Raw genomic sequence first — 11,872 nt, forward strand, 5'->3', positions numbered from 1 at the left:
TTAATAAGGGCGACTTATAAACCGTGCTCGGCTCTCCAACTGTTTCACGAAAGGTCAACGTGTATCCATACTCAGAGCGATGAGAACCAAAGCAAGAGGATCTTGAATACTATATTGATTTTGATTATGCTGGGATAATGGTAAATATGCTAAAGATCAATCTGATGACACCCGGATGGCAAGGAAAGCACAAGCGCCAATCAGGCCCCCATCCCGAGGCGCCCAGGAACGCGGTCACAGCTGGCCAATCACAGCACAGGAAATCCCCGGCGCGCTCCTAGCCCGGGACTCTAAGGGTTAAGATCAACGAGCGCTGCATCCTAGACGGGCCCCCGCACAGCCCGCCGGGGAGGTCGGGGCCACTTCCTGTCCCGGCCTCGGTCGGAGCATTTGGGACCCCGGGCGGTTGGGTCGGCCGGGGCGGGGTCGGCCGGGACAGGGCTCTTCCTCCGGGACCCCTGGGGGTCGCTGCGGGGCGGCGCGCCGGGAGCGCAGCCCGGAACCGTGAGTCCTCCGGTCCCGGAGCCGAGGGCTGCGGGCGGGAGGGCGGAGCTGCGGCGCCCGCGTCCGGGGGTCGCGCGGGCGGGCGCGGTGTCCCGAGCGCAGCGCGTTTCCCCTGAGGGCTGTCCGTCCAGAGCTGCGCTCCACCCCTCACCTGTCTGCGCTGTCCCAGTGACAGCGGCCATTCTCAGTGGCGTGACCTCTTAAGGACATCGGGTTGTGTCATTGATGACCTGAGTTTGCCCCCTTAGCTCCAAAGCCAATATAGTATCGCAGGGGAAACGGTGGGACGTGGATCGGCCCCCCGAGCCCTTGGGTCCTTGCTAAATTCCTGGATAGAAATACCCGTTTTAATAGCCCCCGCCCCCCGTTTTGCCTTCAGGTATAGGATTTTTTCTTCCCACTGAAACACTGGGAATGTCTGTGATTTAGGTCACTTCCCCTTATATAACCGGCCCTAGATGCCGAGTGTGTTTGGGAACGTCCACAACAGTGGAGGCACTCTTGGAGGAGTATTTGCATTTCGGGATTAAGCCCAGCGCTGCTCCCCACTCTCCTCCGCGGTGTCTGCTCTGCTTCGCAGTATCGCAGTATCGGATGGGCTTCCAGGAGGTGGGCCTCCCAATCCTGCTCTACTGTTTCCTGGTTGTACCTTGGGAAAGCTTCTTTATACCTTTCAACTTATCTGTGAAACCATCTTTAAGATATTTTTTTTAAAGATTAAAATATGTGGGGCTATTTATACACCTCAGGCTATTTTGAGAATGACAAGAGAACCATGCAGATTATTTATTTCACTATCTGGCACATGACAAGCAGCAGCTGGATAAAAATCATACTGGTTTTTTGTTCGTTTGTTTTTAATATGTGTGCCTTTAGAGATTCTTCATTTTAGGCTCTTTTGTATTATTTACACCCTGAAATGAATCCAAGTCCATAGATAACTGCCTTCCGGTGGTAGACCACATTCTCTTATCCCTTAAAGTGGTCAGGGGGTGCAGTTGGCTCCAGAAGATGAAGGGTGGGCTGAAATGGACAGCATGATTATGATAGGTTAATAAACTAAGTGCAAGCCTGGAAGAAGTCCCTGTTTTGTCTCCCTTTTATACTTAGAAGTGACGGGCTGCAATTATTTCAGCTCTGCTTTGTTCTATTTTGTTGTTACTGATTTTATAAATCTTAACTTTCCATTGAAACTGACTTTCTTCCTTCTGTCAACCACCTGGTTATTCTTTTGAAACTAAACAAGTTGCTTTCTCTTCTTTAGCTGCTGCTTATGCCAGCATAGGGATTTCTTGGAGTCTTTATAAGTTACTATTGATGCCTTTTCTGCAAGAATATTTTGTTTTTTCAAATATTGGGGATGTAGCTCAAGCAGTAGCGTGCTCGCCTGGCATGCGTGGGGCGCTGGGTTCGATCCTCAGCACCACATTAAAATAAAGATATTGTGTCCACTGAAAACTAAAAAAAATAAATATTAAAAAATTCTCTCTCTCAAAAAAAAAAAAGGTATTTCTATGAGTGGACATTGAGTACTAGTGTTCATGTCTATATTTGAAGCTTGACCTTCAGATTTTTAATGCAAAGGTAATAATAAATAGTATAAATTATGATAATTTAAAAATTATTTTCTTAGAATAGGTAAATCAGGTTTACTCTTATTTCTGAACACAGCCAATTTTCTTCAGTATGGTCTCAACAGAACATTCTGTGCCTACAATTGCTATGTTGTAATGGTTGGGAAGGAAGGAGGAATAAACTTAGAACAAGTGCCTCCAAATGTGACCCCTGTTTCCATCCACAGGGTTTCTGCTCCCTAACCTGGCTGTGATTATTGTGATGGAGCAAGGAAAGGAACTGTTGGTGGCAGAGTCTAAAGGTTTCACCAAGAGGGAAAATTTGAAAGTCCTCTTTTCAGGTGAGGGATTGAGAAGATTGTCTGAATGGTTAGGCAGTTTGTTACAAGATGTGCTAGAGAGGGCTGGGGATGTGGCTCAAGCAGTAGCGCTCGCCTGGCATGCGTGTGGCCCGGGTTTGATCCTCAGCACCACATACAAACAAAGATGTTGTGTCCGCTGAAAACTAAAAAATAAATATTAAAAAAAAAGATTCTCGGCTTACACAGTATGGCCGGCGACATTAGCTAGCGCTCGCTCTACTCTCTGTAACGGGAAAGCAGCGGACTACAAGAGACTGAACTGTATCTGCCTCTATTTCCAACAGACTCACATTCAACTTTCGCTCACACACACAAAGCCGGGAAAATTTTATTAATCCTTTTTTAAAAAAAATTAATATAAAATTATAGCAAAAAAAAAAAAGGAACCTGAACTTTAGTAACAGCTGAAACAATCTGCAGCGGCGGCAGCGGCGGCAGCGGCGGGAGAAGAGATTTAATTTAGTTGATTTTCTGTGGTTGTTGGTTGTTCGCAGTCTCACGGTGATGGAAGCTGCACATTTTTTCGAAGGGACCGAGAAGCTGCTGGAGGTTTGGTTCTCCCGGCAGCAACCCGACGCAAACCAAGGATCTGGGGATCTTCGCACTATCCCGAGATCTGAATGGGATATACTTTTGAAGGATGTGCAATGTTCAATCATAAGTGTGACAAAAACTGACAAGCAGGAAGCTTATGTACTCAGTGAGAGTAGCATGTTTGTCTCCAAGAGACGTTTCATTTTGAAGACATGTGGTACCACCCTCTTGCTGAAAGCACTGGTTCCCCTGTTGAAGCTTGCTAGGGATTACAGTGGGTTTGACTCAATTCAAAGCTTCTTTTATTCTCCTAAGAATTTCATGAAGCCTTCTCATCAAGGATACCCACACCGGAATTTCCAGGAAGAAATAGAATTTCTTAATGCAATTTTCCCAAATGGAGCAGCATATTGTATGGGACGTATGAATTCTGACTGTTGGTACTTGTATACTCTGGATTTCCCAGAGAGTCGGGTAATAAGTCAGCCAGATCAAACCCTGGAAATTTTGATGAGTGAGCTTGACCCAGCAGTTATGGACCAGTTCTACATGAAAGATGGTGTTACTGCAAAGGATGTCACTCGTGAGAGTGGAATTTGTGACCTGATACCAGGTTCTGTCATTGATGCCACACTGTTCAATCCTTGTGGGTATTCAATGAATGGAATGAAATCGGATGGAACTTATTGGACTATTCACATCACTCCAGAACCAGAATTTTCTTATGTTAGCTTTGAAACAAACTTAAGTCAGACCTCTTATGATGACCTGATCAGGAAAGTTGTGGAAGTCTTCAAGCCAGGAAAATTTGTGACCACCTTGTTTGTTAATCAGAGTTCTAAATGTCGCACAGTGCTGTCATCACCCCAGAAGATTGAAGGTTTTAAACGTCTTGATTGCCAGAGTGCTATGTTCAATGATTACAATTTCGTTTTTACCAGTTTTGCCAAGAAGCAGCAACAACAGCAGAGTTGATTAAGGAAAATGAAGAAAAAACGCAAAAAGAGAACACACATAGAAGGTGGTGGCTGCTTTATAGATGATGATACTGGGGGCCATGCTTTCCATGACCACCACCTTGTAGTTGCAGAAAGCCCTAGATGTAATGATAATGATAGTGTAATCATTTTGAAGTGTATGCATTATTATATCAAGGAGTTAGATATCTTGCATGAATGCTCTCTTCTGTGTTTAGATATTCTATGCCACTCTTGCTGTGAAATTGAAGTGCATGTAGAAAAAAACTTTTACTGTATGAAACTTTACAACACTTGTGAAAACAATTCAATTTGGTTTATGCACAGTGTAATATTTCTGCAGGTATCGTCCAAAATTCCCCACAGACAAGGCTTTCGTCCTCATTAGGTGTTGGCCTCAGCCTAACCATCTGGGACTGTTCTATTATATTGCTGCCAGAATTTTACATCCAATTACCTCCACTTTCTAGAACATATTCTCTACTAATGTTATTGAATCCAGTTTCTACTTCATACAGATGTTTTTTTGCAACAGCAATTAAATTTTTCTTTCACAAGACAAGTCCTTAAAATGATTCCAGTTACTCATTTTGTGTATTTACTATTTTAATAATTGTTTCTGCATTTGTAGTCTTTTGATTTTTTTTTTCCCCTCAACCTGGTGTCTTCCCCTCCAGCCCCACAAATGAAGCAATAAACTTACACTGTGGGTTTATATACTAATCTTATATCCCAAGTGGGGAAAAGTCTCCGGGTTTAATTTTCTTTTAAGGGCATATTAATTTGGCCTCTTTTTTAATGGCATGGGCTCTTTTGGAAGGTAAGTGACAATATTAAATATTAATATTAAATATTTCTCACAAAAGAATTTTAAGCATCTCCAATATTGACTAGCAGTGAGGACATAGAGTTATAGATTTGGGTATGCTAACTAAACTGTACACCCCATGTTATGCTATGCTCTTTGATAAATGAGATTAGCTTCAAACAGTACCATGCCTTTCCTAACTTGCTAAGTAGTGATCTAAAAGGATTTTTATCACTAAGTAGATAAGTAGGGAGATTTAGTATATAGGTTGTCCTGGATTCATTAAATCCTGTCAGCTTGGATCATCCACCTTAACTTTTACTTTTAGTAGTCATTGCCACTAATTTCCTATAATAGTGTATTATAAACTTTGGTTCAAAGCAGATCAGTGGTTTTCCATCTTAAGACTTAAAAGTTATGTGATTGATAACTTGTTCTGACTTCATCTGTTCCCTTAATATCTTCCTCCTTCCATGGTATTCAAAGATAAAATGAATAACTGCCCAGAATGAGAATTGTACATGTTATTCAGATATTCCCATGTGTAGCAGAATGTATGGATGGATTTTTTAAAATTAAAATTCTAAAAATATTCAGTGAGAAATGACAAGTAATACTGGCTTTCAAGAGTTGTGATCTTTTATCTATATTTGCAAATACTGTGGTATTTAAGCAACTGAGAACAGCAAAATTGACTGTTTTGTATTTCTTGAATTCAATATTTTCTTGATAATTTCTGGATTGATGCAGTGATGCTTTGTTCCTTCCATAGTTTTAAACGAAAAGCATTTTTTCAGTGTTTCTCAACAAAATCTGCTTGGTTTGAAATCAGGTGGTTAGAACACTGTTTTGACTTATATCTCAAGCATTCGGTTTCATTGAGGAAGCTTTCAATCAACTCGATCTGTTTGATTCCTAATGAGCACAGCACGTAATGTTTTGACTTGCTCTGTTGTGAGAACCTATACTCAAGGGTGGATTTTGTTTTGGAGCAGTATCAGTGGATTGGTAATGTTTGTTGGCTTTGAGGTCTGATTTTTATTTTAAAAAATTTTTTTCTTTCCCCATTTAATAGTCTTAAGACTTCTAATGTTGAAAACTTGGCACAAATTTGTGTGGAACAAAGCCTATAAAAATGAAAACTGTAGATTGAATAGGATCTATCCTAGTGTGATAGAAGAGGGAAAATTTTGGTGCCGTATTTCTCTCTTCATTAGTGTTGACTTAAATCAGTTGAAATGTATTTCTGTATCACAATTTAAGCTTCAATAAAAGTTTGCTTACTTAAAACAAACAAACAAAAAAAAGATTCTCTCTCCTCCCTCCCTCCCTCTCTCTCACTCTCTTTAAAAAAAAAAAAAGGTGTGCTAGAGACCCTGTGGACAGAACAAGGTGTTAGAATGAGACAACACTTACCTTGGATCTCTGCTCTGTCACTTATAAATTGTGTTAATTATTTTGGCCTCAGTTTTCTCATCTTTAAGGAAAAGATGATGAATGATAATCTGTATTTCACAAATATTTTAGGATTAATGAGATATCACATGGAAAGCTCCTGTTCTTAGTAAAGGTGGTTATTGTTATTTCTATATTTGCTCGTATTTTAACTAAGCTGTTGACAGGTTAGATGTTGTCAGATGGGATCCTGTACACTTTCACCCCTACTTAGATTCCCTTTTTTCTTTCACATCTTCTAGCATAAAGTTTAATGTGTTATGTTTAGATTGAGGTTCTCCTTGACAGTTGCTAACAGGTTCAATTGCTTCACTTGTGCTGTTAATTCTCCTGCTTCTGGTGAACACATAGAATAAAAGCTTGAAAACACTTTTTTTTTAATATAAAATACTTGATGAGGTTTTACATTGTTTTTTCCTCTGTTTCACTACAATTCAAAATTTTCTAGTAGAGATCAGGAAATATGTTTAGAATATTTGTTTATTTTTGCAGGAGATGAAAGTAAGAATATTATGGGAACTGCTCAACACAATGCTCCTCAGGCAGAGAAACTCTGTCTTAAAGATAAAGTTTCAAAATGGCCTAAACATCATGGACCAGAGAATATTAAGAATGAGGATACAAAAGAAACACCATTAGCATGGTCCCAAGAAGATGAGATGTGGTGTCATGATTCCTATGAGAATGATGGCTTGTCACAGTGTTGGGAAAATTGTATAAGAAAAGCAGAAAAACCCAACCACCAGGAATGGGACCCAGAACAACATAACAGTGTCTCTGTACATCAGAATTCATCCTTGGGAGAGAAACCCTACAAATGTTTGGAATGTTGGAAAAGCTTCAGTAATAGTTCTCATTTGCGTACTCATCAGAGGACCCACTCCGGAGAAAAGCCTTATAAATGCTCTGAGTGTGAAAAATGCTTCTGTAATAGTTCTCACCTGATCCAGCATCTGAGAACACACACTGGGGAGAAGCCGTACCAGTGTGGAGAGTGTGGGAAAAGCTTCAGCAACACCTCCCATCTTATTATCCATGAGAGGACGCACACAGGGGAGAAACCCTACAAATGTCCCGAGTGTGGGAAGAGTTTCAGCAGCAGCTCTCACCTCATTCAGCACCACAGATCACACACAGGTGAGAAGCCATACGAGTGTCCCATCTGTGGAAAAGGCTTCAGCCACAGCTATGTCCTAATAGAACATCAGAGGACTCACACTGGAGAAAAGCCCTACAAGTGCCCCGACTGTGGAAAGAGCTTCAGTCAAAGTTCCAGTCTGATCCGCCACCAGCGGACACACACAGGTGAGAAGCCCTACAAATGTCCTGAATGTGGAAAAGGCTTTGGTTGTAATTCTACTCTAATTAAGCATCAGAGAATCCATACGGGAGAAAAACCCTATCCCTGTGCAGAATGTGGGAAGAATTTTAGTCGAAGCTCCAACCTTATAGCACACCAGAAAACGCACACAGGAGAGAAGTCCTGTGGAAATTCTGAATATGAGGAAAGTGTGCATCAGGACTGCAGTATGGTAGAGGACTGCAGAGTCCAGCCAGGAGAGAAGCCCTATAAATGCTGTGAATGTGGGAAGAGTTTTGGCCTTAGCTCCCACCTCATTAGACATCAGAGAACGCACACGGGGGAGAAGCCTTACAGGTGTTCTGAGTGCTGGAAGACTTTCAGTCAGAGTTCCACCCTGGTGATCCACCAGAGGACTCACACAGGAGAGAAACCTTATAAATGCCCCGACTGTGGAGAGTGCTTCAGTCAAAGCTTTAACCTCATCAGGCACCGAAGGACCCACATAGGAGAAAAACCTTACAAATGTCCCGACTGTGAGAAATGCTTCAGCAGAAGTGCCTATCTTAGTCAGCATCGGAAAATTCACATGGAAAAGTCTCTTGAGTCTCCTGAAGTGGGGGGTTTCCTTCATGAGTGGACGTGGAAAAGCTGTTCAGGGAAAATGGCCCTCCTCCCTTCATTTTCAGTCTCAAATTCATCTTCTACCTGAGTTCAACAGATGTTTCATGCTGTCCCCCCTTCCTCCACTGGACCATTACAAGGAAGGTATTTGGTGATAATTGTGCTCTAAAGTTTATTGGTGTGTTTCCCAAATGCCTGGAAAAAGTCAACCTCTCTGTTTAGAGGGAAAAACTGAGATCCACTGGCTACCTAATCTGTCCAGGGAGAGGCCACCAAGGACTGAGGAGGAACTTTTAAAATGTAAAGTGAGATAGGAATGGCTTCAGATGGAAATGGAGAGTAATCCTGGGAGTGAGCCAAAAGACCTGATGCTAGAATTGCCATTGAATCACCTCATTTCCTCTTGTCTTATTGAGTGTAGACAGTGCATTATTTTTCTTAAGAGTTTACCCAGAAAAGTTCATTTTGAACAAATAATGCCATTACCTAGCTGTTTTTGGAGGTCTTAAGAAGAGATGTACTTTACCAAGTGCATTTTTATTTTCTAAAAATGAACTTGTATCTAGAACACTGTGTCCATTACCATAGCTTTTAGCCATATATGGCTACTTACACTTATGTTGATTAAATGAAATTTAAAATCCAATTCCTTAGTCAACTAGCTCCTTGAAAAGTGCTCAGTAGCCACATATGACTAGTGGCTGTTGTATGGAATATCATCATAGAAAGTTCTTTATTTCAAGATCATCATTCTAGAGAGACTCATAAGTCTTTCCTTTCAGGATAGGAATGCACTCTGGGGATTTGCTCTCCAATAGGAATTGAAATAGAATAGAAATGGGATAGTTTTGAAAGCACTGGGTCAAGAAAGTGGATATTCTAGTGACTCTGTGTTCTCATTTATGTTCCACCAACTGGGTTATCTAGTGATAAAGCATCATTGTCTTGACTAAAGCCAGGATAGGAAGTAGGATCCTGAATTATTCTGTTTTTAAATTTTAGATGAATTTCTCTTCATGTTATTCCTAATTAGATCAGGAACTGGATTTTTTTTCTAATAATTGACACATTAATTCTGAGCCAGTGTCCAAGAATAGTTTGCCTTTGAACACTGATATTCTTTAGCTCCAAGACTGGCTGTTTTCTTGGGCCTCTTGACATACTTGGTCTGGGGATCTGATGATTGCCATCATCGGCTCTATAGGAATGATGCTTTGGGAGATATTAGATATATCTTATTCCCCTCTCCCACTTTTTCCTACTAGTGTGAAAGGTAAATGTGTAGAAGTTCAGAATTCCTCTGAACTGCCCAGGATTGCATTTTATTGTGGGATTCAAAATATTATGAAGAATATGTCAAGATGGTATATTAGGAACGTGAAGTTAGACAGGACCGACTGTGGCTGCTGAAAAGGTCTGTAGCTGGCAGGTGATTGGTTTGTATGAGGATTTTTTTATCTTTCATGCTTGGGGCATACGTGTCCTTTAGTATTGTTATATGATTAAAAAAAGAAAAAAAGCTAATAAAGGAGTTTTATATTTGGGGGTGATTTTATGCTTTCAGAAATTTTTTTTTATGTGACTCCCGCCTATGCATCTTTCCGCCTTTGTATGTTATATAATAATGCCCAAGTTATCTTAAGTTGTAATATCTCAGGGCAAGTTTTGATAGCATTTTTTTTTTTTGCCACAGAAAGCTGAGAGTTCAATTAATGATTGGTAATTAAATTATGGGTTTATTATCAAGGCTGAAATTTATTATCAAGGCAGCAGCTATGAGGTTAATCACATGATCTATGGCAAGTGGCCACTATGAGCCTCAGTTCCTTCATCTGTAAAATGAGGATAATGCCTCCCTTGCAAGGTTGGTATAAGAATTAAACAAATGTTTACAAAACTTCTGCCAGAGAGCTTAAAATAAAATGCGGTTAATATAAATATTAATGGTATTATTATTAATTGAAACAAATTTAAAAATGTCATCCACATGAAAAATAAAAGTAGCAATACAGCTCCAAACTTATCCTGCTTAGAGATTCTGTTTGATCCATCTCAGGAACCCAAAGGAACAAGGTATTAGAAAAGCATGAGATGATATGTGTTTTAAGTTTGTGGGCTGTCAAAAATACTTTTATTTACAACACTTGGTAAAAGCAGCTATAATAGAGGCAGGAAATGTTAACTGAAGTTTTTGTTGTTCATGAAACAAAGGATTTGGTTTAAAATACGAAAGATCAAAACAGCATGTTTGACAACAGGTAAATGTGTGTCCTCTCACCATCACCTGCACTATGTTTTATGACTGCCAACAAATGAAACATGTTACAAACTTGAGCTCTACAGGAATATAGACATTCACATTTTATATTGGTTAAGATGAACTCCATTATTAAAATAGTCTGGTGAGAATCCTTGTATCTGGATAGGAAATAAGGAAAATCGAAGAGAGATTTGTCCCTTGTGATGAAAAATATAACAAATTCAATCATATTTGATGTTTTTGCCTCAGTTTCACTAATCAGCTGATAGGTTCTTTGTTCAGCTCCATACAAAGTAAATATTCTGTATTCTGTATTTTTCTTGTTGGAACAAAGGATTCAGCAGCATATGAATAAAGAAATAAGAAATTTCTTATTCACAAATTATTTGTTTTATAGTATCTTTTTAATTAAATGCTGGGAGCCATTAGCCAAGTAGGTATGACAATTTCCTTGCCAGCGTACCCCATGTTGCTTAGTGGAAGGACTCCTGGAAATAGGACATTTTGCAGTGACATTGCAGTTAGGTGACCTTGCTCAAGGACCAGGGCGGATCCGGGATTAGGGTGTTCCCGGTTTAGGATAATCGGGTTTAGGGCGTTCCAGGTTTAAGATTATTCCTGCTGGGAATAGGGCGTATCCTGCTGCCTGAGTTCCCCTTGAGTTCTCACGGGATTCAGACAGTATTTTTTGGGAGATAGAAGCCCAGTGGAGGTGGATTTGGGCAGAGAACGTGGATTTCCCCAGAACGTGATTGTAGACGGCTGGTGTGAGTTCGGGAATAAAGAGTTGCTGTTTGAATCTACAAGCTGTGTGGTGGCTCGTGATTGTGTGCCCAGCCAGACTGCGGCAATTAAAGACATATTTTTCCTACTTAAAGAAGGGACTCATTGCTGGACATTGTGTTGCATGCCTGTAATCCTAGAGTCTTGGAAGGCTGAGGCAGGAGGATTGCAAGTTTGAGGCTAGCCTTGGCAACTCAGCAAGCCCCTAAGCAAATCTTAGCCAAGACCATGTCTCAAGCCAGGCGCAGTGGCTCACGCCTGTAATCCCAGTGGCTAGAGAGGTTGAGACAGGAAGATTGCAAGTTCAAAGCCAGCCTCAGCAAAAGTGAGGCGCTAAACAACTCAGTGAGACCCTGTCTCTAAATAAAATAACAAAATAGGGCTGGGGATGGCTCAGTGGTTGAATGTCCCTGAGTTCAATCCCCAGTACCCCCACCCCCTCAAAAAAAAAACCTCTGTCTCAAAATACAAAATAAAAAGGACTGGGGTTATAGTGGTAGAGTGCCCATGGGCTCAATTCCAAAACAAACAAAAAACCGATATAAAAAATAAGGGGCTCCTTATTTTTCTCTTCCAGTGGAATAGGAACATCTATGTCAATGTGCATACTTACAGAAGAAACAGGAAGCACCCTTCCTAGCTGCTTACAGCCTTCCAGGTACAAGCTTAAGCCTCTCCTAATACTGGAGGT

At 40.7% G+C, this 11,872-nt stretch overlaps 2 protein-coding genes across 6 annotated transcripts; both read left to right on the plus strand.

Moving 5' to 3' along the window:
* The first annotated feature begins 358 nt into the window (after positions 1–358).
* Positions 359–11,204, plus strand: Znf572 (zinc finger protein 572). 5 transcript variants are annotated; one of them, XM_046464783.2, is made up of 4 exons: positions 359–504; positions 934–1,113; positions 2,306–2,419; positions 6,707–11,204. In XM_046464783.2, exons 3-4 carry the CDS (start codon positions 2,341–2,343, stop codon positions 8,224–8,226), a joined length of 1,599 nt encoding a protein of 532 aa, XP_046320739.1. In that variant the 5' UTR covers positions 359–504; positions 934–1,113; positions 2,306–2,340; the 3' UTR covers positions 8,227–11,204. The 5 variants fall into 5 exon arrangements, 4 of the variants coding, with proteins under 4 accessions (XP_046320739.1, XP_046320738.1, XP_046320737.1 ...); XR_009228683.1 differs by lacking the exon at positions 359–504 and having other exon boundaries at positions 537–1,113; positions 6,707–10,971; positions 11,003–11,204; XM_046464782.2 differs by lacking the exon at positions 934–1,113.
* On the plus strand, positions 2,905–4,513 carry LOC124106911 (S-adenosylmethionine decarboxylase proenzyme). The gene has a single exon (XM_046464785.2). It carries the CDS (start codon positions 2,945–2,947, stop codon positions 3,947–3,949), a length of 1,005 nt encoding a protein of 334 aa, XP_046320741.1. The 5' UTR covers positions 2,905–2,944; the 3' UTR covers positions 3,950–4,513.
* Positions 11,205–11,872: the final 668 nt, after the last annotated feature.

Source organism: Marmota monax, unplaced genomic scaffold, assembly GCF_021218885.2.
Source record: "Marmota monax isolate L192 unplaced genomic scaffold, Marmota_monax_Labrador192_F-V1.1 WCK01_AAM20220418_F8-fsc00003, whole genome shotgun sequence".
NCBI lineage: Eukaryota > Metazoa > Chordata > Mammalia > Rodentia > Sciuridae > Marmota > Marmota monax.

Coding starts and splice junctions, on each gene's coding strand:
- Znf572 (XM_046464783.2), top strand. CDS start 2,341: ATGGAGCAAGGAAAGGAACTGTTGGTGGCAGAGTCTAAAGGTTTCACC. Junction 2,420..6,706: donor TTTGAAAGTCCTCTTTTCAG/GTGAGGGATTGA, acceptor TTATTTTTGCAG/GAGATGAAAGTAAGAATATT.
- LOC124106911 (XM_046464785.2), top strand. CDS start 2,945: ATGGAAGCTGCACATTTTTTCGAAGGGACCGAGAAGCTGCTGGAGGTT.